The 22,450-nt window shown below is 34.7% G+C and overlaps 1 protein-coding gene across 2 annotated transcripts in view; it reads left to right on the top strand.

Moving 5' to 3' along the window:
- Ten-a (Teneurin-a transmembrane protein) overlaps window positions 1-22,450 on the top strand; it is a 928,723-nt gene that overhangs the window by 554,956 nt on the left and 351,317 nt on the right. For both annotated transcript variants that reach the window (XM_074176153.1, XM_074176154.1), the window contains exon 7: window positions 7,993-8,074. In XM_074176153.1, the coding sequence (XP_074032254.1) occupies window positions 7,993-8,074 (82 nt within the window). The remainder of the gene's footprint in view (window positions 1-7,992; window positions 8,075-22,450) is intronic.

A 22,450-nucleotide genomic window follows, 5' to 3' on the forward strand; every position in this document is an offset into this window, starting at 1 on the left:
AAGTCAAAGAGAAACTATCAGAAATGTTTAGGGGCAAAGTTATTGGGCGAAATATAGAGCAAATATGGCCGCCTAGGTCGCCAGATTTAACCTCACTAGATTTTTTTTGTGGGGTTACTTAAAACAAATCGTTTATAAATAAAGACCTTTTCGTGACGTGAATCACCTAGAAACTGTTATTAGAAACTTTATTTTAAACATAAACCCTGTGAGTATCAGCAACTCAATAAAAGATGTATCAAGAAGGACAATTATCTGCATAGAACGCGATGGAAGACATACAGAAATGTAGTGTATTTAATGTCGTGAGTCTTTTTTTCGTGTTTTTTTGCCATTAGGTATAGGTACATGTTTATTTTCAATTCCTTTTAATTAAGATTAAATTCCACTGTATTTTTTGTTAAAAAAACAATAAACACTCTAAGATATTGTTTTCTAATGTTCCGTTTTGTTCTAATTCATATTGTGAGGCCATTTGCTCATTAAAAAACTCAAGTACTGTATAGTTTGAAAAGCCCCGTTGAAACTAGATGAACTTTGCATCAAGTTTGACAACTTTCATTTTTCAAAATTTGTTTTTAACATCAAAGAGGCTCTTAAAATATTACTATATTACAAAAAAAGAAATTCGGTGACGAGTTTAGTTAAAATAAATGATTTAGTACAGGTGTGCTTAAATTTTGATACGTAGAAAAAGCAGGAATGCGGAAAAATAGTGAAAATATAAAATACTCATTATGGGTTTGAAACTTGGTGTGTGGGTATAAAATTACAAAAGAAAATGTTTTTATCCTTTGATATTTTTGGATATTTTGAAGAATAATGTAATTTTTCGATGTTTCTTTTTTTAAATGTCAATTTTGACAGGTTAAGGAAATCACGTGACCTATTTTGTAGACGCCATTTGACATCATTTCTCAAGCAAAATCTACTGCCAAAATCAAATTTCACATAAAACGATAAATAAAAAAGTTTCCCATTTAATGCGGACTTTATCGGTGACACTGTATAAAAGAATAAATAAAAAATCAATACTCACACACACACGCACTTCCATGAAGCAAAAATTCTTCCAGAGAATAGAAACAATGATAAACTGAATATTTGCGCATTTGATTTTAAAATGTTTTTAAAGTAATGAAATTTTTATGTTTTTCTGGAAGGGCGTTGAACATTTTGAAACCTAAATACAAATAAGAATTATGAGATTTGGTTGGTCTGAAGAGTGGAAGACGCAGATCACTACCACCTCTGGTACTGTACCTATGTACATGGCAGTTTGAAGTTACCTCACCCGCCAAAATTTTGCTCCCAACATAAAGGAGGCACTCCAATATATAACAAGGCAGTGGCATGATGTTGAATTTTTTAAAAAGGGGCTTACAATGAGCGTCATACTCACTAGAAGAAATTATTCTAATAATCCAAATAATCAAACCATAAGTCATTATACCGTGGAACAAAGCAAAGTACGCTATTTTTAAATAATTGAAGGACAGCTGATATTTCAATTGATGCAACCCATAAGAAGCTTTGGCCAGACGTTTTGCTAGATTCTGAATGTGAAATGAAAAATTTAGTTGAGAGTCTATATGAAGGCCCAAGAGTTTAACACTATCCTCAGATTTTTCCGCATCGTTCAAACTGAGATGCTGCGTTCAACTTTCATTTAAGAAAAGGAAATTACTTCGAAACCAAACTTTACCATTCTGTTCTGAACAATTGAGGGTCTATAAAGCACTGCTTTCATTTAAATTTTTCACAACGAGTGTGGAGTCATCTGCATAAAAAATGGAAGACACATCAGAGTTAATACTCATACATAAATCATTGAAATATATAATAAATAGCAAGGGTCCTTAAACGGAGCCCTGTGGGACACCAAACATAACTAGATACTCAGCAGATCTCCGACCGGAGACACTCACAAAATACTTTCGTTCTTCCAAATATGACGAAAAAAGCTTCAAAGCCACGTCTCTAACCCCATATCTTTCCAATTTTAATAGCAAGAAATCATGTCGTATCGTATCAAATGCCCTTGACAGGTCGTAAAACCTCGCCTCGCCAAATTGCGCCTTACACAGTAGCCTATTTGACTCAAAAAATTGGAGTAACCTTTCCTTAAGAATTAATTCAAATATTTTACCAATTAGCGGAATGATAGAAATTGGTCGATAATTATCAGGAAGGTTAATATCACCCTTTTTATGCGAAGGGGTCACCTTAGATATTTTGAAAGCGTCGGGAAATATTCCCTGAAACATACACTCATTGAAAAGGTTAGCCAAAGGTGCTACGATGTCCTTAATTATTAGTTTTATAGCAGTGGCATGCAATCCATAAATGTCAGCAGCTTTTGAATTTTTTAAGTTGGTGACAATTCTCAGAATTTCCATATCATCAGTGGGATGCAACCAAAAGGTTGAAGTATTGAGAGGAATTTCCATAATTAAAATTTCAAGATGACTGTGATTGAAGTTTGTTATAGTTTTCATGAAATTATCTACATAGTCATTAAAAAAGCTGGCAAAATCGTCAGGTAATATGTTATTTTTGTTGACATTATTGTTTTTACCGCGCTGTTTATTAATTATCTGCCAGGAAGCCCTCTGCCTATCATTAGAATCCGATATTATTTTGTCATTTAAGAAGATTTTTGTTTCATTATTGAGTATTCTATATTCCTTCTTCAGTTTATTGAGAAGTGCTCAGTGTCATTCATCCTCTCGGCACGGATACACTCACCTTAGGATTGAGCCATCGCTGGGATGCCATTCATTCAGAGAATAATAGAACCACAAGTGATTCTGTCATTCCCGTATCCAGCGGGGCTACGTGGAAGCAGGCATCCGATGGCTGGTTTGCTCAACCCCCACATCTCAAGCCAATGTACTTGCCAAAAACAGCATGCACAGTGGTTCAGGCAGTGAAAGATGAACAAGGACAGACAACTCGCCATAGCATGAGCTTACCGATATGCCGACATCCCCAATAACTTCTCAGTGATTCGATGATTCTCCATAACCATTTTTTTCACTTTCTCTTTCACATCTTCTCGACCTTCTGTGAGAAACATTTACCACTTGGTAATATTCAAAGTGTTCTTGAGAACCAATTCTTTTCATACACAAAATTTGATGCAAATTCTCTGACCCATTTTTTTAATAACAGAAAATTGCGTGGCCCGCAAAATTTGAAAATTCAATTAATTTTTTGAACATCCTCATATACAGGGCTATTTAAATTCGTTTCTGTACATGAGGATCTCGTAAACAATAACAGGTAGTGTCGGTTAAATCATGGCAAAGTTGCGTATTTCAGAGACCTATTCAATGATGTGAAGAAATCGAATACAGCTCTTCTGTTTCTGGAGATATACAGGAAAAACCAAAAAATCCCAAATTTTTTATGCTATATCTTCTTTATTCGCAGAGATATTAAAAATCTGTCCACATTTTGTTATTGGCACTTGATGGGGGCTCTCAGAATATATCCATGAATCTTTTATATAGGGTGTCATCTGACTTGGGCCACCTCCATCTTTGAATTTCTAAATACGGACCTGTATTTCTCCAGAACCAAAAGAGCTTTATTCAATTAAGTCTCTAAAATACACAACTTTGCCACAATTTAACCGACACTCTATCTCTTATCGTTTACGAGATCCCCATGTACAGAAACCCTGAATAGCCCTGTATATACATGAACTGCAAAATGCAGTTGGCTTTACAATACCAGAACATTTGACTGAAATCCTATTATTGTTAGCCACAATAATCTCATTTATGTCTGTGTTTATCACATCTTTAACTTCATTTTCACTGGGTCCGGAATCGATATACTAGTCTTCTTTTCGAGATCACTGATCCCCTTGAGCTAGAAAACTGTAAGTCGATTTCTTCCTTTGTACATCAATTGGTCGAAACGGCCCGGATTTTGAGAGGGACTGGTTTCAAAATTGGCGAAGAACGGATAGGATCATTTCTATATACGGGGTAACAGGAAAAATTTGTCCCCATGATGTTGGTGGAACATTCTGGAATTTCTATAACCACAGATGCCATTTAAACAAAATCACTGGATATGAAAGGAAAAATCGGTGACACAGAAAATGCATTTGTCAATAAATTTCATACTTTGAATCCAAAAGTTGGTACCATTGACAAATAAGGTAACACTGGAAGTATAGCAAATGATCTAGAAAGAAGTATCAAATGTTACGGTTGTGAAAAAATGAGACGTTACAAAAATAAATGTCCAAATAAAGATATGAATAGACCAAATAACCGAGTCAAGTTATCAAATGTTTTCAATGTGGTTCAACTAAGAAGACTGGTATATCGATTCTGGAGCCAATGCGGATATAAATGTATTAGAAAATGGTGTTTAAGATGTGATAAACACAAACATAAATGAGACTATTGTGGCTTACAATAATAGGATCTCTGTCAAATGTTTTGGTAGTGGCTATTTTGTTCTTTGTTTTTCGTCCTGAATAAAATGTAAGACAATTTTGACACCCATGCTTTCATCGACGATAAATAATAAGGAATGTTTTTGGAATCATGAAACTGTATATTCAAAAAACACACGATGTGAGCTTTCCACTCGAATATTTACAAAACCGTAACACGTGTTTCGCTATACAATAGCAAGTCCATGAATACTGTCGCGATAAGAAATTTTCGATATGATCAGTGACTCGAAACCCTGAATTTTTCATCTCGGTCACGGAGGAAAGTATTTCATTTTCGATGCGAAACTGAACAGTGGAGAAAGTAAGCTCTCTGCTTTTCTCAGGTCCAAACATCATTATTGCAGATTTATTAAAATTCAGCTTGAGCTTGTGGGCTGTAGAAATGTCAAAGATCGTTATCTGAACTATGCTGAGGTCTGAATCCTGATTGTACATATGTTATGATATGTTTTTATTGAAATAATTATCAATAGGATATTTCAATATCAATTCCACTACTTTGAAGAGACACGAGAAAATTGTGATTGGTCTTAGATCAGAAAGGACAGCAGCACTCAGCCACAGGGATAACTAATACATCCTTTCGAAATTTTGAAAATTGGCAACTGGTAAGGATACAGTTTATGAGAAAGGTAAAGTGATTTGTTAAAAAAGACTAATCATTTTGAGGGATATCCCGACTAAACCCATAGCAGTGCTCTTGATCCATTTTAAGAAACTTCGCATCATCTCACTGGTGACTGTGGTGATGTGGAAGGAATTTTTAAATCCTTCCAAATTAACAATGATTCAATAAGGAGAGGTGGTGAGCATCTCAGATAGGGTAAGGTGTAGGGTATATAGTTTTGTTCACATGTACTCGATTTAGCTCTTTTTGGTGACATTTTTCAGCCCTGTCGAAAAATTACGACCAAGGTGTCATTCGATTCGTATTTTTGCCTAGAAAGTTTAAGAAAAGGTCCGAAAACGCGCCGATAAAAATTACAAAAGTTATAAACAATTAAGTGAAAAAAAAACTGGGGCTTTAGTTTTTTCTCAATATCTCGGAAAATTTTTAAAATTTCGGAAATTTGAAAAAAGATTTGAAAAGATCTGTCTGTTTAAAAAAATCTGTTCGAAATCAGAAAATCAGAAGTCGAAACTTGTGCGAGCTAAGGATTAACGAGGTCTTACCTTTTAACGTGTGGTTCCTAACACGGGCTGGACGGTAGCAAGTGAAGATCGATCGTTCAGATTTTTTATATTATATTAATAATAATTTTTCAGCCATGAGACATTGAAACAATTGAAAATTAGAAAAAAAAAATGTTTGTAATGTATTTTTTATAAAATTATTATTTTCAATTGTTGATAAAAAAATAGAAAATAACAATTTTTCTATTTTGGCAACGGTAATCTATTTCTTTGCTTATTAAGGATAACTTCACCAAATAAAAAAAATGCCAGGGTTTTAGTTTAATAATTATAAGGATTTTTATATTAACTTTCAATTCAGAAAAAGTTATTAATCAACAAATTTATAATATACGTTAAAATTGGGATCAATTTTTTTTTACTGCGGATTATTGTTCACTGATGTATCCCAACATTACATGATTTTTTTCATTCCTTAATATTTACATTTAATATGTTCAAATAATTTTTTTTGTTTTTATGTCAGTGACGAAAGGCGCGCGGAAGCCAGACTACCCGCTTTTGGCTCTTTTTTCAGGGCTCTGTAAAAGTTATAAATAATCGAGATACAATTTCAGGAACCGGGACTTTTTTTACGCAAATTCATTGATCTTTTCAAATCTTTTTTCAATTTTCCAAAATTTTGAAAATTTTCCGAGATATTGAGAAAAAACTGAAGCCCCATTTTTTTTCACTTAATTTTCATCGGCGCCTTTTCGGACCTTTCCTCAAACTTTCTAGGCAAAAATACGAATCAAACGACACCTTGTTCGTAATTTTTGGATAGGGCTGAAAAATGTTACAAAAAAAAGTACATGTGAAGTGCTGTTTAATGAGATTTTTGTCTTTCATTCCATCAGGGATATCTGAATTTCCATTGTTTTTCAAGAGACCTTAAAGTGTTTCAAGTTGATTAGGAATTTTGATTTCGTAGAACGGAATCAAATTTTATAATAACTGGGTTTTCAAATAAAAAAGCAGTATAAGTATTCTATAGGTTTTTGCTCATTTCTTACCGTTGAAGCCCCTGATAAGTATCACCAGATAATATAGATAGATAGATTTCATTTGAACTGCATTCCAAACAGGTTTACAGCCGATTATATGTATACAGTAAATGTCATGGTATATAAAATATATGATTTTGAAAAACATAGAGTAAATGAACACCTGAAATTACGTAAAAGAAAAACAATAATAAAAACATTTATATATGGCACATTTTTTTTTTGTAAACGACTGTCTCATTTCTAATTCATCAGAGCAAAAAAAATAAAGACTTTGATGACTTACGACTATATCATTTACTTGTCTAAGACAGCGAATGAGTGGAGACTCTGCGATTTCTTAGACTAGCACTAGGAACATGAAGATTGATCACACTGAGCAGTTCAGGTACATCTATTATCTGATTAAATATGTTGAATATAAATAGTACATCATTCAAGCTTCGACGATCCGACAGGGTTGGCATGTCAAAATGTTCTAGTTGATTCCTATAGGAGATCATAGAGGCAGACTCTTTATTTTTTTTCAAGTAGGTATTTAAAAAATGATAATGCGCTAGCGATTAGTTTGAATATTCGAAAAACAAATTTAAGTAAGTGAACGTAAGAAAATACATTTTTTGTGGATACAACAATTATTAAAACTTGGTATAATTTGTAAAATATCAGGTTTTCTTATAGTATACCTCGAATAAAAATGTGGTGGAATGTTAACACATTTCATATCAATGAAAAAATACAGGGTGCTTCGTTTGAAAAAGTTGAATTATATCTGTTTGAAACTATTAATATCATGAATATTAATAGTTTCCGAAAGTTGAGATTCCAGAAAATATCATAGTGATGGTGAATAACTATTCCTATTCAGTATTTATCAATATAACTGCGGCAAAATTGTTTCCTCTGGTAGCAGTGGACCGAGGAAATCTTACTGACTCACCATGTATAATTTCTGAGGTCATTATGATTCAGTTCTCGGCTTGAAGAATGAATATAATTTATTTGCAGAAATATTCTTCATAACTCACCGAATCTACATTTTGTTTTGAATTGAGTAATATCATCACAGAATATCCAAGATCAAAAGTAGTTGAACTCATGCTTTTGAATAAAACAAGCCACATACACACTCCAGGTACATTCACCGTGGAAATGCACACCTATTCAATTATTAAACCTCGGAAGTTGTACTCGGCAATCCTTTTCTTATTAATGGCCCTTGCGAATAAAACTGCATTATTAACAATTCAGAGCGCTAATTAGTCTGGATGTGGTTCTGGGCATCCTTCTGGACTGGCGTTGCCGTTTCTAAATATAGATATTCTGTTTCAGAATACGTGTTCAACGGAAACACCAGGGCACCTTCATATCCTGCTAGATCGCCCATGGCAACGAATACGAATACGCAGCACAGGTGAGTGTTATAATAGTGAACTATTCATTGTTGGAGTGGAAGATATAATTTGTCTGATGTTCTCCTGAGTTATTCTACCGTTGAGATTATTTCTGAACTGTTTGCCACATTGGCGAGGAGGCACTTCTCGAATTAGTCGGATGAATACATTTTCGAAATATACAGGGTGTTCCTAAACACATGCTAATATTTGAGGAGGTAATTCTTAGACTCATTTTAAGAAAAAAACTTCCTATGGACGTATGTCCTAAACGCCTTGACTTTTGAGATACAGGGTGGCAAAGTTTTCAAAAATAATCAGTTTTTTAATAATAACTGAGATAATGTTGTAGACATCTTTGGCATATTCGGTACATATGTTCCATGCCTCAAGTCGCATTTTCTGATGTACACTAATTTGTATTTTTTCAAACAGTGGCATCCCTACGGGTTTCGCATTGAATATTTTTGGGGAAAAAGTACTACGCCAATGCTTTCTTTTCAAAATGAAATCATTTTTAAAATCCTCATTTATTTTTGAGAAAATTTGATCTCCTGGTATTTCTTTGTCCGACGCATGATTTTCACTCAAAAAAATAAAAATCGACAGAAAGCAAATTAAGAAATTAGATCAATTCTAAAATGAATGAGAATCTGAAAATTGCTTCATAACGCATTACCAATTCCCTAATAATATTTGAAAACATAATCTGCAAAAAAATAAATTTTTCACATAAACGAGTTTTATTTTATTTTGTGACAGTAAGTCTAAACGAATAGCACAATTTGTTGATTAGTAATAATACCAAAACTGATTATAAAAATTGTTGGAAGTGGCCACCTGCACTTAGTATGCATGCTTCCGCCCTTCTACGCATGGAATTACGCACCCGTTCAAATATTCCCGGCGTATTTCGTATAGTTTCACACGAGGCAACTATTCGCTCTCTTAAATCTTCTAAATTATTAACGGGAGTTTTATACACAAGAGTTTTAAGGTGACCCCATAAAAAAAAATCTAAACTGTTGAGATCGGGGGATCTTGCTGGCCATTGCTGAGGTCCTCCGCGACCTATCCAATGATTAGGATAAACTGTATTTAAATGGTTTCGGACAATTACACTGAAATGAGCAGGGGCGCCATCGTGCATGTACCATATTCGATTCCTTAACGCAAGTGGCACATCTTCCAATAACCCAGGTAAGTCTTCTTCGAGAAAGTGTAAATAAGAACGACCATCAAGGCGTCCTGGTAGAAAAAATGGGCCTATTAGATGATCACCTATAATTCCTGCCCATACATTAACCGAAAATTGGTGTTGGAAATGGGTTTCGGTTATTGCATGGGGATTTTCTTCAGCCCACACGTGATTGTTATGGAAATTTTGAATGGCATTCCGAGAAAAATTTGCTTCGTCTGTGAACAAAATTTGTGTCTCAAACTGCGGATTCAGTGCAATACTTTGTAGATACCACTGACTGAAGTTCACACGCTGTGGAAAATCTCTGGGGAGTACTGCCTGCACTCTTGAAATATGGTATGGGTATAACAAAAAATCAACCAAAATACGCCAAACAATTTGATGACAAATATCCAGAGTTCTAGCGATCTTCCTCGTACTCGTCTCAGGATGTTCCTCAATTTCTTGCAGCACCGCTTCCTCAATTTCAGGAGTTCTTACTACACGAGGTCTACCTTTCGGAGTCCCTTTCTTGAAACTACCAGTTTCCCCAAGTCGACGATGAATATTTGAAAAGGTTCGGCTATCCGGTAAGGCACGATTAGGATATCTTTCCTGATAAATGCGCCTGGCTTCTGTTGCATTACCATCGGCAAGGCCATATAAGTAATGCATTTGCGCCATTTCCGCATTCGTATGATTTACCATATTTACTGATATTCAGAAAAACAGCGGACTACCAAAATAACTTCAATAACACTTCAAAATCAATCTAAACGCGCTGTGACAGTTTTTAACACCAACACCTTACTTCAAACCAACATCAATATTAGCTACTAACGTTTGTACATACAGAGAATTCGTTTTTTATTGCTATGGTGGGTACGCTGTTTTTTCTGCTTTTAATCTTTAAAAGAAATCACATATCGATAAACTCCATATTTCCAAGAGGTGCAGTAAATAAATTCTGCTACACGTAATTTATTCCAGGATAACTAAATTTATGTTTTCAAAAATTATTAAGCGGTGCTGCGTTATGACGTAATTTTAATTGAAAACAGTGCATTTGACAACAAACAAATACCTGTTAGATCCTCAATTATTTTGCAACAAATCTGATCTCTTAATTTGCTTTCAGTCGATGCACGATACCGCATCAGATTTTTAAGGGATTTATCCTTAAGTAAAGCGATTTTTAATTTTTTGAGCGAAAACCATGCGTCGGACAAAGAAAACCCAACAAATCAAATGTGCTCAAAAATGTATGGAGATTTTAGAAATAATTTTTAATTCAAGATAAAGCAGTGGCGTAGTATTTTTTTCGCCAAAAATATACATTTCAAAAATCGTACGAACGCCACTGGCAGAGGAAATTAAGAAAATTGTGCATCAGAAAATGCGCCTTGAGGCATGGAACATATGTATCAAATATGCCAAAGATGTCTACAAAATTATCTCAGTTATTATTAAAAAACTGATTATTTTTGAAAATTTTGCCACCCTGTATCTCAAAAGTTAAGGCGTTTAGAACATACGTCCATAAGACGTTTTTTCCTTAAAATGGGTCTAAGAATTACCTCCTTAAATATTAGCATGTGTTTAAGGAACACCCTGTACATGAGAAGCGTCGCGAATCAAATTGAAAATACATCATTGGCACACATGAAGGGATGAAATTCATGTCTCTATATCAGGAGTATTTTTTTCAGGGTGACCTCTCTGAGATCTATATGTTTTACATGAATTTCTTCAACCACCTTACAACCTCCCTCCTGTCCTACAAATCCACCCCTTGGATATTTTATATTCAAAAGAGGGTTGGAGATGTACCTCGTTCGAAAGGTTTTTGTATCCTTAATTTTTCTTTTTTTTGTTTCTGAGATGCTTTTTTGAGATGAAAGCATTTTGAATTCTGGATCGCCGTTGACGTCATTCAACAATGGGCTTATTTCATGCTGTGGAAAATGGTACTAGTTGGGGGTATGATGATGATGGAGTTAGGGGTATATTATACTCATCAAGCTTAATCGGTCCCAGAAAACAGAATGATTCGAAAAGCAATAATTTAAATTGGCCGCGTGTCTGTTGACCAATAAAATTGATCGTGTATAGAGCGGAGTTGCCAAGTTAATATCTAACCACAGATCTGATGATCCAATTTGACAGACGCCATTTTTGTTGTTATTGTTGTCAACTTGGTGTGAATAACTGTTACAATTATCTAATTTAGGAACGTTTTTTTGTAAAAGGTAGGTCTCGGTGGATGCTTATTTTGCTGCATATTCCATGTCATTAGTTAACATTGTGAAAAATATTATTTCAGGTTATTTTTGAATTGATATGTTCTGGAGTAATTCTACATTCCACTGTACATATTTTTGCTTCTCTATTCAGTCACCATACTGCTCCTTGGCCGAGATAAAATAAAAATTAAATCAAAACTTTCCAACCTTCGATAAAAGACAAAGTCTGAAATGAATATCATATAAATAAAAGGGACCCACTAAATATACCACCTACCGTTTCAATTTTCCATTCTTCATTTCGGTACCTACCAAAGTATTGCAAATTTTTCAAGTAAAATTCATACATCATTTCAAAATCGACTCTTGGTGAGTTGTCGGGAGTCAGCTTTAACAAAACTAGGCTCAACATCCATTTTGAAATCATTTCAACAAAAATACTAAGTTTTTGGAAAGATCACATTGTTGCATTCACTACAGAGTGCTGGCTGACTGGATGACAATATGGCTAATATACCAGTACCGTTGAATTTCTTATTTTTGGTGGGTGGCATTAATTGATTTATTTCATTAGGGTTCATGAGCATTAGAAAACCATTTGAAGATACAGCTCGTTCAATTCTATTTGGAATCATATTTAGATATATCTTGTACTATATCAGTTATCAAGGCAAATATTATTATCCATTTTTATGCTTAATTCGTGGATTCGAGCGATCTTATTATTGTATATTTATTTGTTTGCTGGCTTCATTCTTGAAAAATCTTAATGAATAATTACAGAAAATTTTATTTGATCGTTCATTTCCTCAGGAAAATGGAGTACCAATATCACAATTTATTGGTTTATTCGGTATCAAAAATGTATGTCATATCGGATCCATTCTGCTTGTTTTTGCAACAATGAGTTTCAACTTTTTCTTAGCTGACAGCTCGCGTAGAAACAATTGGTTTTTTCATTGAGTTTAGTTTGTGTGTGTTTTAAAAGTGTTTTAGAGATATATTTGAATATTAATATGGTGCATTCTTGTGCTGATTTTAATTGTGCGGATTATAGGAAACATTTAAAAAGTGACTATAAATGAAAGGAAAACGAAATTATTGAATTTGATGACACAGTTTTTCATTTCAACTTCAAGTATTCTCCACAGGAAGTATTATCTGGAGTTGATCCTGTTACTAAAAGTGTGAAATGAAATCAAATAAATTTTATCATGTAATTAACGGTATCATCACCTCAGAAGCTTTTGTTGGTACAATCAATTCTGTCTATACTTGACCTCATTCAACCTTCCTCTCAAGTTTTGGAAGATTCAACAGATGACCCAAGCGAGCCTATAACGCTTGAATTTAGTAGCTATATTAGAAAGAGGTATGTATGTAGGAATGTTTTTTTTTGTAATAAATTGCAGTTGTACAGATTGAGGATTGTAGAATGAATTGAATATTTGAAATTATTCTTTAATCCAGTTAGCTATATTTTTTTTTTAATAACTATATGTTATTGGTTATTTTGCAGCAGATAATCGCCGAACACTCAAAATATTTCTAACTTCTATGCCTCTCACCAATGAACTGAACAGCTAAACAGCTGAAACTGTTAACAATGTTTGTGATGTGTGTGTTCTGAGTAGCCCAATTCATATTATGATGTTCAGAGTTTTACCAAATATTTTAATCATATTCGAGAACATTCTGGCAGATAACCTTACCTATGAATGCTCTGGCATCATAACTGAACAACAATATGGTTTTTGTGCTGGAAAATGACTGAATTGAACCTACCTATTCCCACTTCCTGTCGGAATCTTTGGAAAAGGACTGCCAGATTGATTCTCTGTACACGGACTCCTCTAAGGCTTTTAACAGGTTCAACCATAACCTCTTACTACAAAAGCTCAACAGATATGGCGTAAGTGGGGTACTACTGATCTGGAATAGTAATTATCTTACGAATAGAACTCGAATGGATTCCCATTGGATGCCCATAGGCTACAGTCTGATCTTGACAATCTATCAAACTGGTGCTCCTCAAATGACATGGAGTTGAATGCCATAGAGTTCCATGTCATGCGCTTTCATCAATACCATGTTCCTTGGGGTTTATTCAACGAAAGTCATTTTTTGTGGAGGAAAAAATCAGTTTTTTATCGACCTGTTTTGGTCGAAATGAGCTATCAAAAAATAAATAACTGCGTATATATTCGAATTTTTTATCCATTTCTGAAGACGGAGGCAGATTTTGGTCTCCGAAACGTAAAAGATTGTGGAAGGTAACAATTACCCAAAAAAGGTCGATAAAAACCTTGGGGTTGTTCTTGATCCCACCTTGAGCTTCAATCTACATAACTCCACGGCTATCCATGAAGCCATGAATATGCTAGGGTTCATGGGTTTATCAAAGGGCCAACTCACGAATGACCCAATTGCTATTAAAACACTTCATTGTTCACTGGTCCGTCCACATCTGGAGTATTGTTCTTCTGTCTGGTCCACTCATTATGTAACTTATAATAAAACATTCGAAAATATCCAAGACAACTTCCTCAGATATATAACATATAAATCGGGTGTTCGTTGCGAGTATGAGTTGCTACTGAAATCTCTGAGCATGTCCTCCCTGGAAACTAGGAGGAAATACCAGCTTCAAACAAAATATCTGACACTACTTTTCTATATTATTGACGGCAAATTCAGTTGTGCTGAACTCCTAGAAAAAAATATCTACGTGTTCAAAACTGTTTAACTCGACAGCAACAAACATTTCACGTACCACTTTATCATTTGTTCCACACATTAAATAGCTGCATTTCAAAAATCTTAGCCAATAGTAACGTTGATCTAAAGATGTTTAACATCTCCTTGCATCATTTTAAAACCCAAGTATGGAATACTGTGCTTTATTGTATATAGTTTCTGGTAGTATATGTGGAATTTGTTTTATTGTCGCTCATTTTTTTTTTGTCGATTTATACTCCGAAATTAACCTCTTTTTAACTTTAAATTTACCCCTTTTGAGCTATCCTTAGTTGGAATTTGTAATAAAGTAGCTTATCTGATTTTATTTCAATTATAATTTATTATTGTAATTTAAGCTTCACATGGACTTGCCCCTAAATAAATAAATGAATAGATAAATAAAAATTATATATGAGATTACGAAACGAAAGACAGGCATTCTGAAAGAGACCTCTGACTTTATGCCTCCAACTGTCAACTACGAATTGCCTTATATGTTTATAATGTTTTACCAAATAGTGCTTTAACAAATATATTCAATGAGAAATTTTACCGCGGCTTTCCACCAGAAATCATTGATGTGTGAGTGAAAGCGAAAGTGTTATACATGAATAGAGGCAAAGTTCAGAACCCACGTCGAGAATGTTGTTGCAGCTCTGGTGTATAGGAACAGGGCTCGTTTTGGACAAATTCAATTGTACAATCCTGACCAAACCTTTTTTGAGTTAATCAGATACGTACATGTGATACGAAGTCTCATTACTTCCATTGAACTGGGTTGCTGTGCCGTCAGAAGCGAAAGTCCCTTGTTCTCCAAAATAAGCCAATACGGGTGGTATTTTCTGAAATAACAAGCATGCCGTTGTTGAAAGGCTTCCTACAAAATATGTAAAGTCGTCAGTTTCGACCGCAAGCACGTTTGCATTTCTTTGGCTACTTCTTACTCCATGAATCGCTTACGAACAGCATTTAGAAGAGAATGAGGGAGTTGATAGGAGAGCGGTGTGTATCTGAATTTTGTTTTATATTCATCATATTACCTACTGGTGCTTTTTTCTAACATCAAACAGTTATTTCAACACCTCGACACATGTGATTTCAAGAAGAAGAATAAACAAAAAATTGTTTTTTGCCCAACAATCTAAACTTCATCACTATGTTGATAATACTTTTGCCTTAAGGCAGACTCCAACCTGACTAGAGGAAGTTTGTATATTTCGAGCTAACTGTAATAATTTTTTTTCTTTTCTTCCTCTTACTGAATACCTTATCCTTTTCTCTTCATTCTTCCTTCTTTATTTTTCTTCTTGAGAGCTATTGCATGATATGGTGTTTAATATTTCACATGTTAATGCTAGATCTGTTACGGCGAACTTTTCAGAATTCAGAAATGGTTGAATTCTGATATAGCGAATGATGCTGTACTTCTAAATCAGTTCAAATTTGTTCGTCAGGATCGGCCAATCAGGAGTAGGGGTGTAGGTTTGTATATTAGAAATAATATAAAATTCGATTTTTCATTTAGTGAATGCAAGGACTTTATAGAGTTCATTTTTATCAAACTCATCATTGGAAAAAAATCAATAGTAGTTGGTACCTCCGAATACTAGTGTCCAAATTTTCTTCGACCACATTGAAGATCTATTTTCAAACTATTTAGCAACATTATATGTGTTGGCGATTTCAACATCAATATGCTTGACTTGAATTCTTCAGTTACTCAAGATTTCAGTTCAATTATTGAAACCTTCAATTTCTCACAACTAATTGATGAACCCACACGAATAACGAACACTCCTGTATCTCTCATTGATTTGGTGATAACCACGTTTACTTCTGAAGAATGTAAGTCAGCTGTAGAAAATAGTCAAATATCAGATCACATGCGATTAAGTTGCAGATTCGAAGTCAATTTTGAGAATATAAATATCAGGAAAAAAATCACATACAGGGCTCTAAATCACATAAATACTGAAAATAGAAAGTGGATTCAGACAAAATAATACGTGAAATCTTTCTCAATGTCAACTGGTTAGTAAAAAGAAACAAACACTCACATAACCCCTCTTTGGGTTGTTCATGGTCAACCATAGGTTTCGTTGACTCGGTGTGTCTTCAACACCAACACTTTAATTTCAAACTTCCCTGTACTCATTACCGGTCTATGATTTTACTACCGCACACCGCGCACCACAAGCTTACAAACGAAATAACTCCCCTATTTAGGTCACCTTCCTCAGCCTCAAAGGCTGAGGGATGAGACCACCGATCTCTTCTCGACAGGCTCCAGTGACTGACTTTTTCTGTCTCTCTCAAAAAACTCTAAAGCCCTCTCGTCAGCAACGCTAGCCACAAAAAAACCTCATCTCAACGTTTTTATCCTTCCCAATCATATGATCATCGGCAGGATGCAATATATTCATCTGTTTAGTCTAGCCCAACTTGTACATGAACACAACGTCGCTTAAAGGGCCGACAGACATAAAGTATTTCAGCACTTTTTCAACTGAAAAAATATCGACAGCGAAGAAACGGGTGATCGACCTCGAATCTCAATAAATGAAATAATACTCTATGGAAACCATCGCAATGGCAGTTATTACATGCGCATCACTCAGGAATCATTGAATGGCGATCCAGATCTGCTCAGCAGGAACATAACTGTTGACGAATCATGGGCATATGGTATGACATCGAAACCAAAGTCTACTCATCCCAATGAAAGAGCCCAAAAGAGTCAATACCAAAAAAAGCACTCCAAGTTCAACCAATTGTCAAGGTTTTCTCATCCACGATTACCTTTTCGTAGTGCATCAGAAGTTCTTGCCACAAGAGACCTACGAAAGGAAGGATTCGAGTTTGGCTGGGTTAGGTCCAAAAGAGTGGGTGTATTCGAACCTCCACCCAACTCGCAAGAGTTTATTGTGGCTCACACCTATTTGATTTCGACAAATAAACCAAGCTTCTCAACGAAGCCGATTAGTTTGTACAGTGAGTGGCATTTCAGGTGAGATGGTAACGGCTGAATCCTACTGTAGTCCAACAACTGTTTGGTATCAAGATTCAAAAGTTGAATAATCGCCTAAATAAATCTTCTTGCCATCCATTCGTTCAATCTTTGTTTGGCAAAGCCTAAAGCGATGCCAACGACAGGTTCTGGTCCGATGAAGCTGCTTGCAGCACCCTCTTTTGTAAGGGGGTCAGCAGCCTCATTGCCTTCCAGGCCAGTATGGCTGTGAATCCAGATCAGAGACAATCTGTTGAGTCTTCCTATCGAGGAGAGTCGTTTTTGACAATTTGCTATCATCTTAGACGTTGCTCGGTAGGAGCCAGGAGCTTTTAACGCCGCTTGACTGTCCGAGAATATTTTTATTAACTTGTGGATGAGACTGGATCATTCCAATCTTATGGCACACAATTCAATAGCGTAAATTTCCGTTCGAAATACAGTCGCATAGGTTCCTAGGCAAATTGACATCTCTGTCCTGGGTCTGCGACTGAAAACACCTGCACAAGAACTGGAAGGTGTTTTTGATTCATGTGTGAACCAACAACTACCTGCTCTTAATATTTCCTTCTCTTGGAGCATCCAGTCCTCTCTATTCGGGAACAGTACTTTATAAGGCAGTTCGTAGTTGACAGTTGGAGGCATAAAGTAACTGTAACTTTCAGTGTAAACCAACAGTTTGTTGCATTAGATTGATTTGTGCAATGGGCAATGTGCAGAAGTCTACATGCAGTCCATACCAGGACTTACCAAAAAGTGCATGTCAGAATTTCTTCTAGGGGCTACTTTGAAGGGGACAAATTTAAAATTGATGAATGATTGTACATTTTTCAAGAAAAAACGAGAATTCACCCCATGAAAGACTGACATTTCAGGAAGAAATTAAACTTTCCAGTCATGCCGATGACAGTTCGATAATAAATACTGCGAACAACTGGACTGAACTCAAAATTGAAATCATTCATATGGATATGACAGCTGGTTGATGGAAAAACTCATTTTCACCTTCATAAGAGAAATAAAACATGTGCACGAACAACCATCATCACAATAATGATTCACAGGCTGTTTCCTGTACCGAGAAAGAAATAAATATTCCACAATCAATAACGAAGGTATGCTTCTCGTCTATAAGAAAACGGCAGAATTGGTAAAATAGTGAAAGAAGTCCCTATCGAATTGATAAGGGAAATACTCGGGACATTTCCGTTTGTCAGCCAGTCGGAGGTTAGTGAATTTATGGCATTCTTCGAGAAGCTGGCGAGCCATCACCTACACAAAGAGAAAATGAGACGGCGGTCGCTATTATTTTAGCTGAGAAAATTCTGCGGACATCCAGATGTCGAGTCCCGTTCACGAACCTTCTTTTTCTCATAAACAATGAAACCGGCGGAATTCAACAATCCCGAGTGGTTTGCAGGGCCTTTCCTGGTTTATGAAATACCAAAAATACTCGTCATCTTATTGATATCGTGCGGTATGTGGAAAGAAAAGGGATATACAGAAATTGATATCAATTACCTACTACGACATGGCCTGTTAGTGATTATTGACTATTTCTGAAATATTTGAAACATTTGAAAATGTTTCACCTACAAAAAAATGAAGGAATATGACTTCATGATCTCAAATGTCATTTGTTATTAACTGAAGGTTTATAGATTGCAGCAGACGAAATACTGGGAGCTACAACGCAGATCCCCCCACAATGGTGGGGAACAAAAATTTCTGATAAGACAGCAACAACCTCTAAGCGACCTAGGTTTCAATGAATATTCTGAAAACGAATAGTGGGGAGGAGAGACTATAATATAACTTTTCTAGGTGCCTATTTGGGTCGGATATGAATCTAACTCCTGGATCCTGAACAAATTGTGAACTGGAAGCCCCCAAATATACATTTCACATTTTGTTTTACAGTACCTTGGATATATTTAGAAATGAGGCAAATGGATATATAAAATGTGTCATTATTAGCCACGATTTTACAATATTAATAATAAAAAGAATCTTATACAAATATTTAGCAAATAAATATCCCACTTGATTGAATACTATACATATGATTGTTCAGTAGTCTTGATCAATTTGTACTGAAGGACAACAAAGTTATTGTTTTCGATAACCTAGATATTTTTATAGACTCCAATTCGATTTGTGAGCCCATATTTTGAAAAAAAAAATGCTTTGTTCACCTGGTCAGTATGTGAGAAATTGATGTTTCTATTTCTTTCTTTCTCAGTTTATTCTTGAAGCACCAATAGCATCAAAATGCGATGCTTCTTGGTGATTGTCCAGAGAAGCATCTCTGTGATAATATTTGATCTGAAGCAGCGGAGAAAAGTGTGGTTTCCACCACACAAATATGAGGACCTGAAGAAAAAATTCGAGTATGACTCGATCCATTCGGCTTTACTTCTCCATACTCAGAAAAAATATAGGCATCTCCCAAAGAAAAGGAAAGAGAATATAATTACAATCAAAACTAGTCATGAAGGTATATAAATCAGGCACAGAAATAGATGTCATCTCTCAACTCAATGCATGGAGGAGTATCGACCTAATTTCTTCTACGTGAAACGTTATCATACTCAATGGTGTATGAAATGAATTATACAACATAACGACTTCATGTCACGTATAATTAAGTACCGACAAATGAACTAAAATATGACCAATTCAGAACTGAGAGAATTTTCGTTTTTTCCGAAAATGCATTTTATTTTCATAATATGCATGAAAAATACAAGTTCGAGCCGTGATAATTGAGACGAATTTCCTTTCTTTCCATCGAAATCGGATTATCATGCTTCAATTTGAACATTCAAACGGAGATACTTTCCCTGCGGAGAAACCTCTCGTTCCAAATTTCTTTTATCTTTGATCTGTTGAAGGAATACTTCAGTAATAGGAATATTCGCCTTGCAACTCCTGTACCTCTTTTAATCTCATAAAAGATACATTTCAAGCGTTTCGTTTCAGAGATGAAATTATTTCGGAATAAATTTCAGAAAGCTTGAGCTTTTGTATTGTTCGAAAGTTTTTGTTACCCAGTTCTGAGACGAAATAACGCTAAATTTTTCATTGGAGAGTTGCACATTCCATAATTTGTCGGAATGAATATTCCCTTCAATTTTGCTGGGGAATGAAAGGACTAACGCCTATTGAAATATTGAATCTTTTTTATTTTTGGAAAGTTTCATTGTTTTGTCTAAATTTGCTACAATTTTATAATTGCTCCTTGAAAACATTTTTATCTAACGTTTGTTTGAAGGTGGTTGACAATGTTTCGTGGTGTATTTCATCAGTTCGGACTTCCATTGTCTACTATAATATAAATTGATTCGAAAACCCTGAAAAAAATAATCGAAAATAACAATTTATTGAACGAAAAACTGAAATTACAAAAAATAACATACAAGCAACAACCAAACAAATAAAAAATTGAAATATTAATAAAAGCTGAAAAAATAAAAAAAATTATTGACAAAAATTGAAAAATGAAAATTAAAAGATTTCAAACCAAGTTATCTCACGACGTTCCGATTGTTAGTATCTACAATCGTCTTCGGGTGATGACTCGTTATCAAGAGCGTTGTTGAGAAGTCGTACCTTTTTTACTTGGAAAAGGTGGGAAATTGGGCTTTTTCATGAAAAGTACCAAAAGTTTACTGTCAAAAAGTAAGGGCAATTTGAAATGGATAATGACAGCGTACGCAGCACCCTCTAGATGTTACACGGAAATCGATACGAAATTATGATTTTCCACGTCGAAAAAACCCGGGCTACCGAATTTAGTGCAGATAACTCATTTTTTGCAAGAGTTATTTTCAAAAAGCGAACAAAAAAATTCAATTTCAACACCCCGTATCTCCGAAACGAAACATTTTCGGACACAAGTTCATATAGATTTTTTTTCTCGAAATTGTCTCAGGAATACTTGAATATTTCAACGTATTGATGTTACACCCTGTATATGATTTTTATTGAAGTGAGAGATAACTCATTTGCAGGTCTAAGAATGAAACCTAACATATTTAGTGCTTTGAAAGTGATATTTGAAATTTAGAAGTATGAATGACATTTTTGGATCAAGAGTGGTTCCTAAATCTCTGATTGTGATTGTTGTTTTCAGTTCTGATGGATTGATTTTATATGGCCGGTTAATTGGATTTTTATTTCGGAAAAAAAGGTAATTTTTGACATTTGTCTATATTTAATTACTGTAGATTTATATCACACCATCGAACAAAGTTAGATGAATGGTCATCAGCAAAAAAAAACAAATTTACTATAAAGAATAACATCTTTCAAGTCATTTACTAATGGATTCGAAAGGAATGGCTCTAAATGAGAACCCTGTGATACACCCGATGAAACTGAGATTGAGGAAGATACAGAGTTACCATATTTTACAAATTGTACTCTGCAGGCTAGATAATTTTCAAATCATTTCAGAATCCATCTGGTGTCTTTTTTCGAAAGCATTTATTATGAAGTATTGATGAATGAGCAGATTTGTGCTAGTAGATCTACCACGACTGATTCCAAGTTGTATGTATTCAATCACATGTTAGCCTTTTTGTAATTGGTCTGTCTAACAATTTGGGTAATTCTAATTGATTGCAGACTGCTCGATAATTGTTTATATCATTATGTGATCCATTTCTCCAATAATCTGAAAAGATGGACGATTTCAAGGAAATATTGAATATCATGTGAATTGGTTTGACCAGGGTAAAAATACAGTTTTTGAATAGAAATAGCGGAATTCCATCAGGACCTGTAGACAATTTCGAAGGTAATGACATGACTAGATCGATTATTTCTTTACTATCAACGCCATAAATCAACTGTCTTACTAAATTTTCATTCTGGAATTTGGTTAACTGTTCCATTACTATAGACATATGATAAATATTTTGCAAAAAGATTTACAGTATCACTATATTTTCGCTGACAGAGTCATCATAATACATCTTAGATGTTAAGAAGTGTGATTTTTTTTTTATTATTAAGATAATTCCAGAAGCTTCTAGGATTATTGTTGATGTTATTCTCTATTTTATTTACGTATCTATTTTATTTACCGATCAATTGAAATTGGAGAATTTCCTGATAAGATGAAAATTGGTTTAGTTACTCCTCTACACAAAAATAATGAAATTTATATAATTGAAAACTACAGACCAATAACAGTACAAACAGCACTGTGTAAAGTTTTTGA

The sequence above is a fragment of the Leptinotarsa decemlineata genome, unplaced genomic scaffold, assembly GCF_025532065.1.
Source record: "Leptinotarsa decemlineata unplaced genomic scaffold, Ldec_3_MD MMD2_tig00001621_RagTag_RagTag, whole genome shotgun sequence".
Classification (NCBI taxonomy): Eukaryota; Metazoa; Arthropoda; class Insecta; order Coleoptera; family Chrysomelidae; genus Leptinotarsa; species Leptinotarsa decemlineata.